This window comes from Lutra lutra, chromosome 10, assembly GCF_902655055.1.
Source record: "Lutra lutra chromosome 10, mLutLut1.2, whole genome shotgun sequence".
NCBI classification, from domain to species: Eukaryota; Metazoa; Chordata; class Mammalia; order Carnivora; family Mustelidae; genus Lutra; species Lutra lutra.
Genome location: NC_062287.1, coordinates 60600430 through 60622044, shown reverse-complemented (window position 1 = coordinate 60622044; position 21615 = coordinate 60600430). Strand labels below are relative to the sequence as shown.

Below are 21615 nucleotides of genomic sequence, written 5' to 3'. Positions count from 1 at the left end.
TTTTTTTTTAATATTTTATTTATTTATTTGACAGAGAGAGATCACAAGTAGGCAGAGAAGCAGGCAGAGAGAGAGAGGGAAGCAGGTCCCCGCTGAGCAGAGAGCCCGATGCGGGACTCGATCCCAGGACCCTGAGATCACGACCAGAGCCAAAGGCAGTGGCTTAACCCACTGAGCCACCCAGGCGCCCTCGGTATTACTTTTGTAAGTTTTCCTCTCGGTATTACTTCTTAAGTTTTTCTAATGTTGTAGGTTTGTCCTCCTATCAACCATTTTACTGTTATTGGTAAACAGAGGTTCTACCTGTAATATGGAATTATCACTTCAATAACTTAAGGGAAGGCAGAGGAAGTTTGACCTCTTATTTTCTTTCGGTAAACATTTCGATCATTTATTGACATTCAACTTCTTGTGAGTATTTAACAACTATTTCATTCCCCTCTAACTTCATTATTCAGTAACTAAATGGACATCTATTTCTTTTTTAAGTAAATTATTCTATCCATCCATGTTTGTTCCTGTAGTTCCTTTTGAGTATTTCATCTCCTTGTGTATGTCCACATGCACAACCTCCTCAGCTCAGCTCTCATTAGATCTCACTTCAATCTCTGCAAAATCTTTCCTGGAAGTGACAAGGTAAAAGACAAAACCCATTTGCAATCTGTTTAGGAGTCTATCCAATCAGAGCAGAGCATGTATTCCAAATTTGGTTGTCCTCCAACCTCCTGAAAATCCTGATACACTCTCCACCAGTTCCATTCCTTTTGTCCTGTCTCCTTTAACTTATTTACTATTTGATCTTAGCTTGGCCTTTAATTTAAAAAGATGGTTGTTACTTAGCCCATGCCCATGTGTATGACAGCAAAACATCTCATCTCTTCCCCTTTCTTTCACAATTTTAGGCTACAGGATGGAATAAACATAGTTCTAAAAAAAAATAAAAAAAAAAAAAAAGCTAAGGTTCTGGGTCTTCTATGAGAAAGAGGAATACCCTAAAGTTCCAGGTGCTTCTTGTAGCCCATGTAACAGACTACTAGGTCTCCACAAAAATCTGTGCACATTCCCTTCCTTGAAATTTGATTGTACATAATTGCACATGGCTAGACAGTTCTACAATTTTCCTTGCAGGTAGGTATGGCCCTGTGGCTATTCTCAGCATAGAAAGTAAGCAGAAATTATGAATCCCATATTTAAGAGAGGAATTTAAGAACCAAACTGCCTCCCCAGGTTTTTTTACCCTTCTGCAGGCTTGATGCTTAAGACAATACTGTCTTTGGGGAGTACTCAGATGGAAGCAAGCTTGGTACATAAAACCCATATGGAACAGTGCCACACAGCACTAAATACACTCATGTTTGATTTTTATAAGAATTTTTTTTTGTATTTGATCCATTGTTTTTGGGTTTACTTTTCATAGCAGGTTAGTCTATTGCATTATACCCAAAATGTCAAGGCCACTATGCCTCTGCCCAGACCCCTAGGAGAGTCAGGGCTGCAAATTCATTCCTCCAAATCTCACTGGACAACTTTCCCCAGATCTCACCTACACAATCCCAGCAAGTACTTTGTCTTTCCTTACTGTAGAGGCCATTCACTGAACACCTCCACTGGCAGAGGACAGTTGAGCTAACTCCTTTTTACCTGGGACTTATTACATGGGAAATAAGTGGAAGGGAGCAATTACTCAGGCAGATTCTACCATCCCTCATCCTCAGACCCCCACCAGCTCTGTAGGCAACGAGTTACCTGCTCTATCTCCTTTCATAGATTTAATTGAAATGCATGGTTTGTCCCCCCCTGATATAAATGTTGGGTATTCATCCTTTCTGATGGAGGCATAATACTCCATTGTATATATGGACCATATCTTCTTTATCCATTCATCCACTGAAGGGCAAATCAGGATGAAGAGTGCATTTGGCCTCTGGTCTCCCACAAATTTCATCTCCCAAAGAGAATTCTGCCCTAGAGCAAACCAGTATGGGGTTTTTACTGTAACCTGTACTTCATGTCCCCACAGACACCAGAGCTGAGCCCTGAGGATGAACTAGTTACTATTTCCTCAAACCATGAAGAAACATCAAATGTCCAACAGACTGAGGGCTAAAGACAGGGACTGGACTAGGCAGAATCATTTTCTCTGGCCATGATCCCTTTCTATGATCTTCCACCTTGTAAATTTCTAAACATGTTGAGATCTTCTTTTCTCTGCCATTACCTTCTACAAAAATAGCTCAGAAGGGTAAGGGGTCTGTAAAGAGATGAAACTATCTGCCCCACACTAGGGCCCTGGTAAGGATAGAGACTGCATTACAGAAAGAGCTGTCCAATAGAAAGACAATATAAGCCACATGTAATTTTAAATTTTCTAGTATCTAAAAAGCAAAATGAAACTGGTGAAGTTAATATGTATTTTTTAATCCAGAATATGCAAAATATTATCATTGCAATCTACAACAGAAAAGCTAGAAGATATTTTACATTGTTTTTTAAAATTAAGTCTTCAAAGTCAGATGTGCATTTTATACATAAAGCACACTTCAATTCAGACTAGTCACATCTGAAGTACTCAATAGCCACTGGTAGCTCTTGGCTACCATACTGGACAGCAGCTCTAGTTGACTCCTTGATATTTGTTTCCACACTCACATCCACCTCCTAATTTCTTCTAGAACTGGCTCAAAAGCATACACCACCTCTAGCAAAGTCATAGCAGCTCACCCACAAGCTGTTCACGTTTGAGCATAAAGATAGGCCGTGAAGCCCGAAAAACTCATTCTCTTCCTAAAACCACTTTATATTTTCTTTGTATGTTTCCCTCCCATTCTGGGAGAAAAATCTGTATTGGAGTGATCATTTTCTTCTCCCCTTTATCTACTTCAGTGAATCTGGGAGAATTTGTTTTAAATTTTCAATTACTACCCTTAAATTTTTAAATCCATGAAGGTTGCAGTGAAAATGGAAGTTAAGATTTCTTTCTTTGAATTTAAATCCACCAAAGTTAACTTGTATAATGCTTTTTAGCACTCTATCCTAAATATACTTATGCAGAAATACAGTAATTTCTTTGCTTATTTATTGCATTTTATAAAAACTGACAACAATGTTACAATGCAGGTCAATTTTTTTCATAAATGGACATAGAAATGAAACTTAAACAATGTATTAGCAAAAACAAATCCAATATTGCATATGAAGAACAGTGATTTATTCTAGGGCTTGGTGTTACACTTAAAAATGGAAACAAATCAATGTATTCCAGTTATAGAATAAAAATGACAAAGGATTATCTCAATAATTATAGATACTATCTGCTAAAATTCAATTTTCTATTCAGTACCAAAAAGTACAGCAAATTAATAGAAAAGAACCTGCTGAATTTGCTCCCATGAATCAGCAACAACAAAAAAAACTCCGTCAAATATCATGCTTAATGGTAACATGTTGAAAGCGACCCCCCAACCCATCCCAAGATCTGTAATTAATTAGGGATGTTAACTATCACCTCTGGGTATATTTTGGTGCTGAGCAAATGTCTGAAGGGAAAGATGTAAGAATACGAGAAAATGGAAGTTCAGAAAGGAGAGACTGAGGTACAGATGAATCTCAGAGTGAAGGATCCTGCTCAGATCTGGATGCAGACAGAGGAACGTTCAAGGGCTTGGCCGACGCAGGGTCATTGGGACTACACAGTTGCAAGGATTAAAATATGGAGAAAGGGTGGTAGGAAAGTAATATTTAGAGAAGGTGTAGATGGGAAAGCCATGGTTCGTGACATTATAAAAGGAGACAGTGCCGGCCTCATAGTCTAAGAAAACCCCAACACGGCGAGGGGGCACCATCATGGAGAGGAGCAGGGAAGTGGAAGACTCCTCATAGGCTCTATATTCATGTTTATGATGCAGCCCGATCACCCAGTAGCCACTCTGAGGTTGGTATCTGGAGTAAACATTCCGATTGTTCGTAAACTGGTTGAAACAGTATGTAGAGTCAACTGAATTACAGCATACCCCTAGGATCCAGTCAGTCTTCTTGGTCACATCCACCTCCCAGTAATGTTTCCCAGAGGAGAAGTGCTGAGAGCCCAGGATACCACAGTCATAATGCTCTTCCAGGTAAGACCCAGACAGCTTGGCACCCACAAATCTCACCTGTCTTCGGTTTTTAGACATGACAAGATTTAAGTTAGCTGTGTGTGGATTCAGAGTCACGTCCACTGTGGGAAAAGGTACAAAATCAGCAGATGACAATGGGTACAGGGTTTTAAGACACTGAGAAGAGGAAACACAGAAGTGGAGGAATTGGAACTATGTGGGGCAATGGAGAGATGGTATTAACACCTTGTAACAGAGTGTGTGGTATGTCCAGGGGGGAGCATATGAGGAAGGATAAGGACATGTCAGCTCAAAGATGCCATGGTTGCTACTTACCCCAATAGCTCTGGACATCCGTCAGTTCTGTAACGATAAATAGAGTCAATTACATTGTACAGAATGGACATAGGTCAGGTCTGCTTGGTTGAGGGGTGAGGTAGGGAATTCTATAAGGATGCAAGCTGGCCATCTTGGTTCCCCCTTAAGTATGAACTGCATCTTCTTCAGCATTGAATGTCCCTCTCTCCCTGTCCTTTCCCTGCACCACTACTCCCAAACACCAACTCTATACTCTATTCTATTTATTGCTTATGTTACAATAATTCCACCTCCAAAAAGCTGTCCCCTGAATCTCCTCACCTCTGAACACTCGCAGCATTCTTTTCAGATCTGGAACTCGAAACATACTCTTCAGCTTAGTAGGGAGAGCTTCTGGCTTCTTTAGGGTCCAGAACTCACTTCTAGAGAGAACAGACCTATGAATATCCTACACTGCTGGCCTTGGGTTTCTCCAACATCCATCCCCTCATTGACCAAGCCCGTGGGAGAACTTCAGCATTCTTTCTTGAAGAAAATTAACATCTGTCTGCAAAGAGCTCTGGCACTGGGACCAGAAGACCTAGACTAGAAACTAGCTTCTCACCATCTGTGCAAACTTTGATAAGATCTAATCCTGCAAAAGATTGTTTTGTTTTTGTAAAATACCATTCCCCTTCTCTCTCTCTACATCCTAAGATTATATAAAATTAAACAATCACTAGGAAATCTTTTGCTAACTCTAAGAAAGATACTAAATACTTACAGTCAGTACCATCTTAAGGGTCTAGTGTAAGGGGCTGGAGATGTGTGTGTTGACAGGGAGAATACCAGGAACCTGCTTGCTGGGACTCTGAGAGTACTGAGTAAAGGGTTTCCTTCTGAACAGTGAGGTTAGGCCTTAAGATCTGTCAAAGGCCTAGGGACAAAGGCCTCCAGAACAGTGTTTGAGGAGGCACTGTCTCTGGGAGTATCATGCCAGTTGGAGAAAGGAGACATCTTCACCTCTAAACCATGAGTGAACACTTCAGAGACAACAGGCTCCATATTTCATGTGTCTGTGAGAAGCTTAAAGGTGCCAGGTGTGTGGGGAACCTCAGAGGTCACCTTGATGGATGAGATTCTAGAGTATGGGACAGAGAAGAGAACATGTTTTTGTTCCAGGGCCAAAACCAATCTTCTCAAGACCTCATGTCTATGTTTTTACTGGAACTGAGAAAAATGGGACGTCTGAGGAAAAATAGGTGGCAAGGCAGGACTCTTCTAAAGCCAAGAGAGAAAGGGAAATTGAAAGCAAATGACCGAGGCACTGATTCTTGGACCTTGGAAAGACAGATGGGAAAGTTCCCCAATAAAATACTAAAAGCTACTAAAATCAGGGCTGGAAACAGGTAGTTTTGTAGCAAAGGGTTGCATCATGGGCTACTACAGGAGTTAGTGATACTGCAAATCTTATTCTTAAGAACACTACTGTCCCCAATTTGTGTCCATCTCCCCCAAAATTACCCCAAATTCTCTTACCATAGAAACTAGGTAATTCCCTTTATTTCAGGGAACTCAAAAATTCTCAAGATGAGCAACTCATGACATCACAGTCCTAAACCTTCCCTGCCTTGTGATTTTTCTTCTTTACTTTTCCACCGACCATAAGATAACTCTATGGGAATAGGAATCTTTTGTCAACCCAAGGGAACCACCCTGTATTCTCTCCTAAACATACCTTTTCATGACATCACTCACATCCTAGGAAGTAAAGAGAAATGTTAAGTCAGGAAGTAATAGGTTCATCCATGTTCCTTATCCCAATCCCACCACCTCATGGTATGATGGGAATAAAGATGGACCCAAAATGGAGGCCACAAAGTAGAATACAAACTCAGAGTAGACTGTCCCTGAGACCCTACGTAGAGATGTTGGGAGATGATTGAACTCATTCATTGGTACCTTTATTTTGATGACAGAGTGTGTATATTTGCATCATCTATTAGCACTAGAGAATCCCACATGATTAAGCCATAATTTCTGTCTTTGAGATGCTGCCATTCTCAAAGATGAGATGTTGCGATCTCAAGATTCAAGAGCCTTAAAAGTGGTTATTTCTCAAACTTCACTTCTTCTCACCGTTTATGCTACCCTTGCTGACTTCATCCAGTTGTCTTGATTTCAACACACCCATGTTCATGATTCCCAAACCTGTCCTTCTGCTCAGATCTCTCTCACATATGCCAGCAAATGAGCCACAGGCACCACAAAATCAAGACATTTAAAAAACAACACAAAACAAAACAAAACAAAAAAATCCTTACTTTTCCTACAACTGTGAGGTCTCTTTCCTTTAATCTCCCTCAGTGCTGCCACCATGCATTTAATCACTAAATTCAGACAAAGCGTGATCCTAAAAACTACCTTCTATTCACCCTGATGTCCCATCTCAAACAAAGCCAGTCCCCATCTTCTAGCCACCTGCTCTTCACTGTCATTACTGCCACCGCCAGCCTCCCTAGAGCAAAACTACCTCATGGCCTCCCCCTTGGTCTCCCTGACTTCTGCTCTACACACCACACTGACTGAAGAAAAGGCTTGATCTACACAACACAGGAATAATTATTTTCTCTGTGTTGGAGCTATTTTCAGCGGCATTTGACAGAAACACAGCTCAAACGGCTTGAATACAGAAAGCAGCAAAGGGGGTAGATGTGTCAATTTATACCGAATATCCAGGATGCATCAGCCTTCAGGCATGGTTGTACAGAGGAACTCAAATGGCCAATCTGGGGCCACTTCTTGGCTCCTTCTCTTCCATTAACTTTATTCTCAAGGGTCACACTGAAACTTGAGAGCTGCAGACTTCCATCGGTTATCAAATCTTAACAAGCAACAAAGTCACACAGATATGGAGAAGAGGAGGAAGATAGTGTGCTGGGTGAGCTCTAGAAAACCTGATGGTGAAACAGCACTCAAGTTAAAAGACCCACTGGGCAGTCATATGAAGAGGTGTGAGGGTCTCGACAGGGACCTGGGTGAAATCATGCAAACTGATGATCTCTGCACCTACGGAGCAATTTTTACAGCTTGAAAAATCTGTGGAGGGGCTAGAATGGGGCAGGGAGAAGCGTTAGGGTAACCCAATACCCAAGCTGAAGAAAAAGGGCAAGAGGAATAAAACGAAGATTGGAAACCAGAAGCAACGTGTGAGAAAAGCCCCAATAGGTAGAGTGTAGCTTCTTCATGACCCCAACGCCAGGGCCCAAGAATAAGTAAAGAACTGATTATTCTACCAACAAAGGGAGAGCAAGAGGAAAGCAAGAAAGTAAGGAATAGCCTGAAGTTTCCAGAATGTTACAAAATACATCCTGTCTCCACCATCAGTCACACCATTCACTCTACGCAGAAAACACCTGAAAAGATTTCAACTTCTGTTCAAGCTCCTGCATCAAATCTGTCCAAATTTGACACCTTGCACCCTCCTAGTGAACACACATGCACACACATATACACACACACCCCAAAGCCCAGCCTTTTTTGTGCCTTAAGAAGACCTGTTTATACTTCTATTACAACATATTAAATGATTCCGCCCAAGAGGAGAGAGTGAAAGCAAAGAAGGAATGATGATGACATACAGAATCTCTAAGTACTTGAGCCTGATGTGTGTTTGTCTGTGACTAAGCTGGGGTAAAAAGTACCCGACAAATCCCAACACAGCCTCAGAGACAACAGGTACCACATGGCCAGTGAATCCCAACAGGGGGAGAGAGGATTATGTACCTACCCCACAGGGACATCTGACAATATCTGGAAGATTCTGGGTTGTCACAGCTGAGGGGAGATGCTACTGACATCCATCCAGTACGTGGAGGCCAGGGAGGCTTGCCAAACATCCTACAAGGTACCGGGCAGCCCCTCATGGCAACGAATTTCCAGCTCAAAGTATCAGTAGTGTTGAGATTCAGAAATGTTGCTCTAGAACATCAGTGGGTATAACAGATCTCCACAGTAACAAATAAACTTTTGGACTACACTTTGTATTTAATAAATAAAAATGAGACAGTCCCCAAGCATTTGTACTTTAATCATCCTATGTTTTACCCATGACCTCCATATGGTTTAATAGGCAAGAAGCACACCAGGGCCAAATAAATCTTTTTCTTGCCCCTACCAGGTCATGAACCACATGCATGAAGGGAAGGAATGTTGGTCTCCCTTTGCCATGACTCTCAGACTAGGGGCTCCTCACGAGCCTTACCTGCAGCAGGTCCACCGCTGACCCCTGACACCGAAGCTCCAGATCAGAGATGAGCTCCCTCAGTGACTGGCTCTGCCGGACCAGCTCATTCTCAGCTTCTTCTAAAATACTCAGCCCCTTCCTCTCTTCCTCCTCCAGCTTTTTCAACTGTCGCTGCTCCTCTTTGTCTAGGATGCTTCTCAACTTATTAAACTCTGTCTGGATCCTGTGTCTCTCGGGTTCCATCTGATTCTTTGGGAACATGCAAGAGAAAAAGCCTGCTCATCTGCTGAGCTAGGGTCTCTGCTCTCGAACTGGGCTGGGGGTGGGCAGGGGGTGGAGGGTCAGGCTCAGCGCTGCTCTCCTGGCCAGGTTTCACCAGGAAAGGAGGAGCAGAGATGGGAAGGAAGTCCCTCAGAACCTGTTCTTTCCTTCTGCTCTCTCTTCAGCTCTTCCCAAACCATGAGCCCCATGCTACCTTATCTAGGACTCTAAGACATAGACTGTGGCTCCCAGGGGAGGTCTAGATTTAAAGCTGCCTCCCCAGCCTCCTGGGCCTCTGCATCCATCTCCCCTTCCAATTTTGAGTACCCATGTGGGAATGATAAGCTGGTGTGTGACCTGTCTTTCCGGGAGCTTTCAGAACTTCCAACTGTAGAACAAGGTCTGGAATCAGGAATTGCCGGCTGCCAATGGCCACGGTTCCCCTCCTATGTAAGTATCTTTAAAAACCCGAATTCCTTTTTGATATATTCATTCTCTAATTCCCCCTTCTCTATCCTTGCGCCATGAATAACACCCTTGTTGGGAAGGGCTGCAGTGAAGGATTATGCAAAGAGAAGCTCTGCCAGCCAAATTAGGAAGAGATAGGACCCAGACTCCCATGCCCTGCCCCAATTCTTCTCCCAGGACACCTTCAGACCTTCAGAAGAATCCTTCTTACCTTCCAGGATGTCCTCTTCCTTATGATAACCGCGGCCAGTCTCTCAGCTTCCTGCTGCTCTAGCCTCAGCTTCCTCAGAGACTCCTGGAACTTCTCCTTAAAGAAACATCAGGGCAAGCAGGGTCAAGCACTACCTCATCTCTGTGCTCAGAACGTAGTGAATGGGGGGGAGGGTATGCTGACCTCGGAAGCCTGTCCTGCTGGACTGAGAAATAAGAAGGCCTAAGGCTCTTTTATGCACAGGGGGTGTGCATAAAAAGCCAATGGGCTTTGGTGGATTCTCTTTCCTCCCAGGGAACCTGTCCATGCAGGACTTTCCACTCACCACCACCATATCCCCCACACTCAACCACCGAGCCCCCTAGTTACCCTCTGCAGCAACCTGTACTCATGCGGAGCAGGTCTTAAGCGGCAAGGAAGAGATAAAGTCTCTACTCTTGGGCAGGAGGGCATTTTCTAGGTTTATCCTCTAGGCAAATGGGAAAACCAAAGAAATGAGATTACAGCATGGAGAAAAGTTACACTCTCCTGCCAAGGGCCCTGCTCCTCCCTGCCTTCCCTCTGGAATCTTACCTGGAACTCGTGGACAACCTCCTCCATAAGCACCGTGTGGTGACCTCGGTGCTCCTGAGACCGCTCACAAAGCCAGCAAATGAGCTTCCCATCCTCCTTACAGAACAGCTGGAGTTTCTCTCCATGGTGCACACAGAGAATCCCCTCCAGCTGCATCCCGGGGCCCAACACCACCTCTCGGAGCCTGTCCGCTATGTTGGCCAGGTGTCGATTTGGCCGCAGGTCCCCAGGCTGGTAGCTGGTCTGGCACACAGGACAATTGCTTTCCCCATCTTGGCCCATCACCGATTCTGTGCTATTCCCCATGATGCAAGCCTGGCAGAAGCTGTGGCCACAGTCTATGCTCAGGGGCTCTGTCAGGAGCTCCAGGCAGATGGGGCAGGTTACTTCATCTCGTATGTCCACCAGGAGCGCTGAGGTCATTGTAGCTTCTCTCCTGGCTCCTGCCTGCCCAGCCAGAATTTCTAAAGTGTTTCTTGCTTACAGAATCCTGGGTAGGTGAGGGGGAAAAAAAAAAAAAGGTTCAGGTTAAGAAACGAGTGTCAATAAAAGGTTGCTGAGTATCCTGGACAAACAGGCCAGATACCTGGGGTCACAAGGGCTTCTTATTCAAGCTTCAAACATGTTATTTATCCCCAGCTCATATTAGACATCAATTTCTACCCGCATCAGAACAAGGATTGATTTTCCTTCACTCTTGGTAGATGGAGGGACCAAGTGAAGCCCATGAGAGAAGTGGCCTTGAGTGAGCCACCATCTGTTTGATCTTTTCTCATACAACCTTAGTGTTAAAAGCAATGAAACAGTTTGGTGATCATGGACATTGCTGCTATGAACATTGGGGTACATACGGCCCTTCTTTTCACTACAGTTTTTCACTTACTTGTGGAGCATAAGGAATAACATGGAGGAGATTAGGAGAAGGAAAGGAAAAAAGTGAATTCAGGGAAATCAGATGGGGAGACAAACCATGGAGACTGTGGACTCTGAGAAACAAACTGAGGGTTTTGGAGGGGAGGGGAGTAGGGGTTTGGGTGAGCCTGGTGGTGGGTATTAAGGAGGGCATGTATTGCATGGAGCACTGGGGGTGATGCATAAACAATGAATCTTGGAACACTGAAAAAATAAAATTAAATTTAAAAAAAATTAAAAAAAATAAAAGCACCAAAATACAGTGCTGCCTCCAGATATTTATACTTGCTGTTACTTCCTCAAGAAAGACCCTTCACCCGAATCTCCACCTGACTCAGTGACTTCATTCCACATCTCCTTACCCACTCCCTTATCGGCAGAGATGGCTCTGTGTAGCCTAACTAAAGCTTGGCCACCCACACAGTCACTCTCCATATGCTTGATTTTTCTTTTTATCACTACCTAATGTATATCTTTTGTTGCCTGAATCCTCCCACTAGAATATAAGCTCTAGGAATCAGAGACTGTTCTGTTTTTGTTCAGTACCGTATCCTCAGAAATAGCAGTATCTACACGCAAGTCCTCAACTTCTTTTTAAATTTTAATGCCCGTAGAGTTAACATACGGTATTACATTAGTTTCAAGTGTGTTAAGGTCCTCAACTTTTGAGGAATGAACATCTAGAACCTCCTTTGTCATGAGCTTTCCCATGAGAATCCTTTTACTGTGAAGACACTTGCAGCTTCTCAGAGTTCTGCTCCTCATGGGGCCCTCTCATCCATCATGGTCACCTTCCCAGACACACTGAAAAAACAATGATCATAATAACCCTGAGGTAATCTCTGATACCTAGTTGCGATTTAAAACTCCCATTTCCCTGCTTTCCTTATCCCTCACAGAAAAACTCCAAATAAATAAGAGTATTTGTGGCTCTCTGATAAAACAATAGATATGAATGACATTATAAAATCAAACATCTTGTAAGTCACAGAGTTGGCAGAACCTAACATGTCCACAGTCCTAGCTCAAGGCCCCGTCCTCAACCTCAGAACTTTGACCAGACATTCGGTGGTAACAGTAGTAAAAGTCAAACACAGACCCAGGGCTTTAGGAATGTGGAATGAGAAAGGTTCTGTTTGATGAAATTTCAACACGGCCCGTCATAAACTTTGACAGGGACCTGTGCGCTGGGGGGAAAGGGGAGGAAGGAAAGGTGTGGCGGTGAAGGCCACAGGCATTCTAGTGTAGGACCCCAGGAAGATGTGTGCTTGTGGGAAAAGACTGGAGAGTCAAGCATGGTTTTGTGGCTGGAGTGGGGAGATAATGTATGAAGGTATTTGTTTTAAGAACAGTAACAGGAAAACGGAAAATCATCACCAGTACCATTTTCTGATCACTTCTTAAGTGCTAGGCAATGGATGAACTGTAAAAAAAGCATACTGTAAAAAAAGCAAATCCCACAATAATTCTATAAGGGAAGTTTAATAACACCTATTTTATGAAGGTGAAAAATGAATTTTTCTTTTTTTAAAAAGTTTGTTTATTTATTTGACACAGAGAGAGATCACAAGTAGGCAGAGCAGCAGGCAGAGAGAGGCAAAGCAGGTTCCCCGCAGAGAGCCTGATTCGGGGTTGATCCCAGGACCCTGAAATCATGACCTGAGCCAAAGGCAGAGGCTTAATCCACTCAGCCACCCAGGCGCCCCCCAAAATGAATTTCTTAAGAAGGTATTTAACTGCCAAAAGTCTCAGAGTGAGTAAGTGACAAAGTAAAGATTACAATCCAATTTTATGCACCTCCCAGTCTCAGGTTATTAACCAGGAACCCATCTGGTTCTTAAAGGGAATGTTTTCTTCACGCTACCCACACCACCTGCAAGGGCACTCAGGCCGTGACGTTGCTGCGCTGATTCATACGATAGCTCCATTCTTCTTAGCACTTAAAAGCACCCAACAGCTCTTCCTAAGATATCTGTAGGCTCCCTCCACAGTCCCGCTCTGCTTCCTTCCTGGCAGCACATCATACAGACCTAAGCTGCTTTCTTTTTCCTGGCAGTGTAGGGCAGAAAAGTCACTGGTGCTAGAGCAACGTAGACCCAGGTCTAAATCCTAAATATATTGATCTAGTTTTAGAACACTGGAATGATTACCGATCTGAGATGTGGCTCCGTCTTTTGTGCATTGCTGAGATCAATTCCTCCCTTAGGAGTATAGTTGTGATAATTACCTAAGCCAATGCAGAGAACAGTCTGGTGGAGAGAAAGCTTTTCATAAGTATCTGTTATAAGAATTTATGAATTACTTTCTTACCCCTTTTCATTTCTTCTTACTTCTTTTGGAACTAGGAGAAAAATCCACTATTAAAATTCATAACAAGATTTAATTAGATGGCACTTAAGGACAATGTGAGAGAGCTTGACCTGAGTTAGTTGTCTCCATTTGCCTGTGGAAAGGATTAGTTAAGAAGTGTGGAGATGCCTTAAGAAATTAAAAATAGGACTACCTTATGACCCTGCAAGTACACTGCTGGGTATTTACCCCAGACATACTGATGTAGTGAAAAGGGCCATCTGTACCCCAATGTTCATAGCAGCAATGGCCACAGTTGCCAAACTGTGCAAAGAGCCAAGATGCCCTTCAACAGACGAATGGATAAAGAAGATATGGTCCATATACACAATGGAATATTATGCCTCCATCAGAAAGGATGAATACCCAACTTTTGTTATCAACATGGACATGGACGGGATTGGAAGAGATTATGCTGAGTGAAACAAGTCAAGCAGAGAGAGTCAGTTATCATATGGTCATTTACTTGTGGAGCATAAGGAATAACATGGAGGACATTGGGTGAAGGAGAGGGGAAGTGAGTTGGGGGAAATCAGAGGGGGAGACAAACCATGAGAGACTGCAGACTCTGAGAAATAGACTGAGGGTTTTAGAGGGAAGGGGGATGGGGGCTAGGTGAACTTGGTGGTGGGTATTAAGGAGGGCACGTATTGCATGGAGCACTGGGGTGTGGTGCATAAACAATGAATCTTGGAAGACTGAAAAAATAAAATTAAATTAAAAAAAAAAAAAAAGAAAGTTAGAAGCTTCTCTAACTATACAACTTGAGATCCTAGAACGTACTCTAACTTTACTGTTTGTGCTGAATTAAGATAGATGCCCTCATTGAAAAACACTATTTTATTCTCATTATTAGATATTTTCAGTTGTGCAATTATATTACCATTGTCTTAAATCACAGTGAGAATTTTTTAGACATTTTTTCTTATGTATGTATCTACGTGTGTATAGAGTGAGTGAGTATGTGTTTCTGCATTTAATCACTTTCCTTGGGAACCATTTGCTCTGCTACTTAGCTGGACTCTTCTCAGGGACATTAAAGAAGAGCCAACTCACAAATGCACCACCTCATTGAAGACACACTAGCCCTGGGGTCTCAGTTGTGACCTTCATGTACAGGACAGGACACAGGGCATTTCTGCCTCATAGATGCAAATCATTAACAGCCAAAAACTGGAAATAATCCATAAAACCATTAACTGATAAATGAAAAGATTGTGGTATATTCCATAAAATGGTATATTACCAAACAATAAAATGGAACTGATACTTACACAAGATAAGTCTCAAAAGCATGATACAAAAGGAAAGAAGCTAGATATCAAAAGTTATTGTATGGTTCCATTTATATGAAATCCTAGAAAAAATAAAACTATGCTATTTGAAAACAGACTAGTGGATGCCAAAGCCCAGGGTTGTGAGAAGGGGATTAACTGCATCAGGACACAAGGAACTTTTGGGGGTGATGGAAATGACCTTTATAAATGGTTGTGTTGGCAGTTGCACAACTGTATATGAAACAAAACTCACAGAATTGTATGCTTTAAAATTGATTTTTTTTAAAAAAGATTTTTTGTTTGTTTATTTGACAGAGAGAGATCAAAAGTAGGCAGAGAGGCAGGCAGAAAGAGAGAGAGGGAAGCAGGCTCCCCACTGAGCAGAGAGCTCAACCACGGACCCTGAGATCATGACCTGAGCGGAGGGCAGAGGCTTAACTCACTGAACCACCCAGGCGCCCTAAAATTGATTTTATAGATGTAAATTATAGCTCATTAGAGCTGATTACTACAAAAACAGAACAAAGAAACATTGAGAAAAGTTAAAGGCTTGTCTTTCTGATCTTCTAAGCATAAATTAGAACTGAGCTGTCTAATATTGTAGCCACCTGAAACGTGGCTAGTCAAAAAATGAGATGTTTTAAGTATAAAATACACACCAGATTTCAAAAGATTTTGTTAGAAAAAATAATCTAAAACATATCACTAACACCTTTTATATTGATAACACATCCTAATATTTTATATTATTGATGCACTAAGTTAAGTAAAATATATTCAAATCAATTTCACCTGTTTCTTCTTTTTAATGAGGCCACTGGAAAATTTAAAATGATAAATGTGGTCCTGTTATATTTCTGTATTTCTTTTCCATCTAATGCAGTACTATAGATATTCAGGACAGAGAAAGATTTTTGCTGAAAGAGTTCATGTGTCTTGTCAGAGGGTATAAAGCTGAGGCTGCAGAAAGGAAGAAATTGTGGAGGGAAGCATACAGTTAGCATGTTTAGTAGCTGTTGCTCACTACCCAAGACACCAGAGCGCACCCCAAAGGAGCCAAGGCGGGTCAATTCAGTCTCCCAGGAAAGCCTGTCTCAAGAGCAGTGTGGTCAGACGGAGAGATGACAACCTGGCTGTGGGAGGAGAGCAGATCCCAGAGGCTGAAATGCCAGAGCCCTGTGGATCAAATCTGCAAATGAAAAGAGCCCAAATTCATGTCCTGGTGAACTATTAAATCAGAAGCAGATGCCTGAAAAAGAATGTCTGGTGGTCTGCTGACTATCAGCATTGGCATCCCTGGAGCTCTTTACGCAGAATCTTAGCCTCATCCTGGACAATTCAGTTTCTGCAAGTCAATAAAGATCTCTAGGTAACATCTATGCACAGCAAGGTTTCAGAAGCCCTGTCTTACGTAAAGGCACGTCCTTCCCAGGCAGATGCAATCTGGGGGCAAAACAGCTAGAAGGGGGGGTGGGGTGGGGAGGAAAAGTCAGAGGATAAGCTCCTAGTTAGATCAGAAGCATCCACTCCAACGGAAGCTTAGAATTCAATATCAAATGGCTTCAGAATAAAAGTCAGTGACAGGGCAAGAAATACTACAAGCTAGCCCAGGATGGGGCCTCAGAATGAGTTAGAAATAAGATGGGCAGTCTACCCACCAGCTGGGAGCTCTACTGAAAATATGGTAAAAAACCTAAACAGGTAGAAGCTGCATTTATAAGAGAGTTTAGTTTCTTGTACTTAGGGAATAACTGTATTTTTTTTTTTTTGTAGGGTTTGTGTAGGGTTATATTCTTTGTGTAGGGTTATATTCTATTTTAATCTATTATCTGGAATGGTTATCTAACAGATGACACTTGATAAATACTGGAACTGGAACAAAATCAGTCTCAAATTCTTTTTAAAATTTACTTCAAAAGAATCTCTATCCCATCAACTTCAGAAACGTACAATTAAATAACTTTGCAATTTCTTAAAATACTGTCCTGCACAAGTTTTCTTTTCCCTGAGTTTTAGACAGTCCACTGTTTTTTTTTTTTAATGGCTAATTCACAAAATTATTATTTTTCCCCTGCACTTGTGATATTCCACTTGCAATTCCAAATTTTTAAAACTCTTATTATACTTTCATTTCTTTAGATGTTGGTTATACTCTTCTTTACCATAGTGCATTTTAACACATTTTATTCCCCGCTCTATTCTTGCAAAAAAAATTTTTTTTGGCAATTTTTTAAAAGCTCAGCATTGACTTTTTCAAGAATAAAGACTTAATTTACACTTTGTCAGGCAGTCGCCCATGTTAAACCTCTCCCTCACTTTATTCTCACCAAAACTCTAGGGTATAAATATTACTGTGTCCATTTTACAGATAGAAGAAAAAAAAACGGAAGCTCCAAGAGATTAGTGTCAGAAGGATGAAAAGGAAATAAAAATAAAATGATCTATATCATAAGCTCGGAAAGCGAAGGTACCGCATCTTTTACTGCTCTCTAACCTCTGCCAGGAGCGACAGTTAGTGGCCCGTCACAGAAGGGCAGACGTCTCCCTGTAACCGGCATACCGACAGAATGAGAAGCCCTAGAGGATCCAGATGGGAGCAGCCCCAGGTGGTCAAGACTCCCAGTAGTTTTGGGTAGACTGTGAGGACCTGGGGCGTGTGGGCCTGCTCCTTTCCCTGAAACGCAGGGCTCGAGGACCCGGCCTTGGAACAGACCCTCAGGTCCGGCGAGGGCGGAAGCCTCACCCTCCTGCTCCCCGGGGAGAGGTCAGGGCCTCCCGGGTGGAGGATGAGCGGTGTCACTTCCTGGGGCAGAGAGGCAGAGATGGGGGAGGGGATGCTGACCTCGGAATCCACGCCAGTCCCATGGTTTGCACGCATTCCCGAACTCAAAAAACTTTCAGGACTGCCTCCCCTACCTCCTGCGGTCCCCTGTCACGACCCTTTGCACAGACCACCCCCGGGGTCCCGAGCCAGGAGGAGCCTGGCCTGAGGAGCTCCCATGAAAAAGTCAGTCAACTCAAAACCGCAGAGGTCTCCCTCACTCCTGTTCACCCGCGAACCCCGAGAACCCCGCAACCCAGCGTGCAGGGCGGGTCGAACTCCCAGAACCTGCGCGGACAACAGTGGCTGGCCAGAGAACAGACTGGCTCACTAACCTGGGCTCTGGGGCCTGGATCGGAGCCGAGGTCACACCGCAGCGGACTCCTCCACCCCAGCCGAGAGACTCCGGGCCCAGAGGCGGGGCGAGGGAGGGCGAGGGCTGCTGATAGGGCCCGCCAGTCCAGCGCCGCACGGGTCCTGCAATCCAGGGGTGTGGTCCCGCGGGCCCCACCTGCGGGCGGGGGCGCTGTTCCGCCTACCTGTGCGCCGCACGTCCTGGGGCCAAGGAGAACACCTGAACGCCGCAGATGGCGTTTGCAAGTGGTCATCCCTTGGGTTTTCCGACTTCGTGTCAGTGTTGAGGAACACCGAAAATACGCCTGATTAAAATGTCTGAATAAAGAATATCCAAATTTAAACGAGTAGGTAAAGATAATCATTTCGCATCATAATGGTATGTTTTGCAAAAACATCGTTAACTTTAAAAATTATACCAAGATTTTAACCTATGTGACCTATGAACCCTATGAGAGACCGTATATATGGGTTTTTACGTCCTTGTGAATATATGCAAAGCTTATGAAGCCCGAGATCTGAACTATAATGTTTCAAAGGCACAGAGACTTTTGAGAAGAAAAGGAAGGGCAAGCTTTTGACCCCAGGGAACCTAGAAAATGAACCTGACCTGGTTTGGGAAGGTGGGTTGGGGGAGGAGGGCCTGCAGAGAGGCTGATTGGGGGCGGGGGATCTCAAGATAAAAGTCAGGACAGAAGAGTTGGGCAACATGAATTTTTTCACCTAGCATATTATTTTTACAGTTCATTATTGTTGCATGTGTGTGAGTACTTTATTCCTTTGATGGCTGAATAACATTCCATGGTATGGATTTTCCACATTTTCTTTACCATTTCATCAGGTTTTAGGTATTTAGGATTGTTTCTGCTTTTGGTTTTTATGAATAATGTGACTATGAATTTTCTTTTACAAGTTTGTTTTTTGTTTTGTTTTTAACATAAGCTTTTTGTTTTTCTTGGGCATATACCTAAGAATAGAATTGCCAGATTATGTATTTACTCTTGAGAATCTTCCAGACTGTTTCCACAGTGACTGCACCATTTTACATTCTCACCAGCAGTGTAAAGGGTTCTAATGTCTCCACATCCTTGCCAGTATTTGTTATTATGACTTTTATAGTCATCTTGGTAGGTGTGAAGTGGTATCTCACTGGTATTTTAATTTGCATTTCCCAAAGGACTAATGGTGTTAAGCATCATTTCATATACTTTACTGCTATTTGCATATCTTCTTTGGAGAAATGTCTATTTAGCCCCCCCCCCTTTTTTTTAAACGGGTTGTCATTTTATTATTAAGTAAGAGTTTATATATTCAAGATAAAAGTCCTTTGTGAATTCTGATTTCTAAATATTTTCTCCCGTGCTAGGGGTTGTCTCTTCATTTTTTTGACTGAATCCTTTAGAAGAACAAATTTTGAATTTTGCTGAAAGTCATCATTTTTTGTCACTTAAACTTTTGTTGTCATATCTTTGAAGGCTTTACATAATCCAAGGTTATCAAGATTTACTCTTATATATTTTTTAAAGTTTTATGATTTAGCTCTTATACTTAGGTTTATGACCTATTTTGAGTTCATTTTTATTGTGTGAAATAGAAGTCCAATTTTATTCTTTTGCACATGGATATCCAGTTGTCCTAGGACCATATTCTTGCCCCACCGGGTGATCTTAACATCACTGACAAGCCACTAAAGAGTTTTATTCAGGGGTGTGTGTGTGTGTGTGTGTGTGTGTGTGTGTGATGTGAGATAGTAGGGGGCAAGTGGGGAATGACATGTTCTGAATTTGTAAATGACACATAAGAGATCACCTAGCAGCAGTGAGCAGGGTAGAGAGGTCTGCAAGTAACCAAATGCCTCGATCCAGGGAGAGTAAATGTCTAGCTATTGCTTTAGTACAGAGGAAAACATGCTTAACTAGATGCTCTTGAGTTCAGATAAAAGAGAGTGGATCTGTGAAATAATTTGTTTTCTCTCCATACAAATTGGTGATAATGTGTACATGAGGATTAAGGATATGTAACTCTAGATATACATCCAGATTTCTTACTTTCACATCTTAAGAGATGAAGAATACAAGTAAGAAGATATATGAAGTGATATTCAAAGGAGTACACCGAAGGCACCTCCTTCCAGGGAAAGCACCTGGGAGAAACAGAGCAAAGGGCCAAAGAGAAAGCTCAAGGGAACCCCAATATTAAAGAAGGCCTGGGGTGTGTGTTCGGTGGGAAGCAAAATAGGTAAAGGGAATTAACACACTTCCAGCTACAAAACAAATGCCACAGAATGAAAAAGTACAGCATAAAGGAGAGTCAATAATATGTAATAACATCCTATGGTGGCAGGTGGTGACTATACTTATTGTAGTGAACACTGAGTAATCAAAAGAATTGTCGAACCACTATGTTTTACGTCTCAAACTCATACGACATTGTATGTCAACTATACTTCAATAACAATTTTTTTTAAAGGAGAAGTCTAAGATCTAGGTCTGGAAAAGATACAAAGGAAAGATGGTATCTAGCATAGGGATTAGCTCAAAACTCTTTTCATCAAAATCTTTTTTTTTTTTAAGATTTTAGTTATGCATTTGACGGAGAGTTGGAGAGAGAGCACAAGTAAGCAGATGGAGAGAGAGCACAAGTAAGCAGAGTGGCAGGCAGAGGGAGAAGCACTGAGCAGGGAACCTGACATGAGTGAGGCTGCATCCCAGGACCCTGAGATCATGACCTGAGCCGAAGGCAGCGGCTTAACCCACTGAGCCACCCGGAAGCCCCATCATCAAAATCTTTTTTCCACATGAGGATAAATAAATCAGAGCGGATACCTGATTCCATTTGATACGATTTGCATTTCTCTTTTGACTTGTATTTCTCTCAAGGGACTAGCTACTCCAAAATTCCACGTCAAATGCCACACTGCTTTGCTCTTTTAAAAACGTCCTTTATCTTTCAAATCAGTTTGAATTCTCTTAACAAGTTTTCCTTGATCTCTCTTATTTTCCCACAGTGTTGAAACCCTACTTCACGCAAGCCCAGTCCACCCCCTCACCCTCACAGGCCTTTAACAATTCAGTTTTCACCCCTGAAAATTCAGCTTATCACAGAAAAGATGGTGAAAGATGGAAATCTGCTTTAGAAAGAAACCCTAAGAAACTCAACTTACATTAGTTTGCCTAAAATTAACCGGCACGTCAGGTACTAAATAGGTCTTGTCCTGCAATGTGTCGGCTAGTTTACTTTCCAGTCAATAAATATCTTCTATGGGTTGTTTTTCTTTTGTTTTGTTCATGTTTGTGTTTTTTAGATTTTATTTTTTTATTTGAGAGAGAGAATAAGCAAGGGTAAGGGCAGAGGGAGAAGCAGACTCCCCACTGAACAGGGAGCTGGAGGTTGGGGCTCCATCCCAGGACCCTGGGCTCATGATCTGAGCTGAAGGTAGATGCTTAATTGACTGAGCCACCCAGGGGTCCTTATGGGGATTGATTTTATTATCCTATAAGCAATGGAAAGTGTACCTCCTTGTATTTTGGGTAGATCTTTAAGGTGTCCGGCGAAGGTGGCAGCTAGGAGGAAAGAAAGAAACTGGGCTTACCTCCTGGAGCAGGAAGAGAAAGAGAAATGTGGGCTGTGGGCCTCTCAGTCTCTCTCATCTCATGGCCCCATCCCTTTATTCAGGGCTTCAGGGCTGCCTCTCCTCTTCCATTTAGCTTTCAGTATCAGGGTCTGCTGGTCAATGGCCTTTCCACAGCTAC

At 42.6% G+C, this 21615-nt stretch overlaps 1 protein-coding gene across 5 annotated transcripts; it reads right to left on the bottom strand.

The window, feature by feature from the left end:
- Positions 1–2429: 2429 nt before the first annotated feature.
- TRIM6 (tripartite motif containing 6) lies at positions 2430–18077 on the bottom strand. 5 transcript variants are annotated; one of them, XM_047690221.1, is made up of 9 exons: positions 17845–17991; positions 11696–11866; positions 10151–10640; positions 9578–9673; positions 8656–8886; positions 6130–6152; positions 4734–4834; positions 4431–4457; positions 2430–4216 (listed from the first exon to the last, which is right to left on the bottom strand). In XM_047690221.1, exons 3-9 carry the CDS (start codon positions 10571–10573, stop codon positions 3654–3656), a joined length of 1464 nt encoding a protein of 487 aa, XP_047546177.1. In that variant the 5' UTR covers positions 10574–10640; positions 11696–11866; positions 17845–17991; the 3' UTR covers positions 2430–3653. The 5 variants fall into 5 exon arrangements, with proteins under 5 accessions (XP_047546177.1, XP_047546178.1, XP_047546176.1 ...); XM_047690222.1 differs by having other exon boundaries at positions 11750–11866; XM_047690220.1 differs by lacking the exon at positions 11696–11866.
- Between the last annotated feature and the right edge of the window lie 3538 nt (positions 18078–21615).

What these genes read in the sequence shown, in the direction of transcription:
- TRIM6 (XM_047690221.1), bottom strand. Translation starts at nt 10,573, where the DNA reads ATGACCTCAGCGCTCCTGGTGGACATACGAGATGAAGTAACCTGCCCC. An exon ending in CAGCGGTGGACCTGCTGCAG is followed by an intron (nt 6,153 to 8,655) that starts GTAAGGCTCGTG and finishes TTTACTTCCTAG; the next exon opens with GATGTGAGTGATGTCATGAA. An exon ending in GGATGTCCAGAGCTATTGGG is followed by an intron (nt 4,217 to 4,430) that starts GTAAGTAGCAAC and finishes CTTTTCCCACAG; the next exon opens with TGGACGTGACTCTGAATCCA.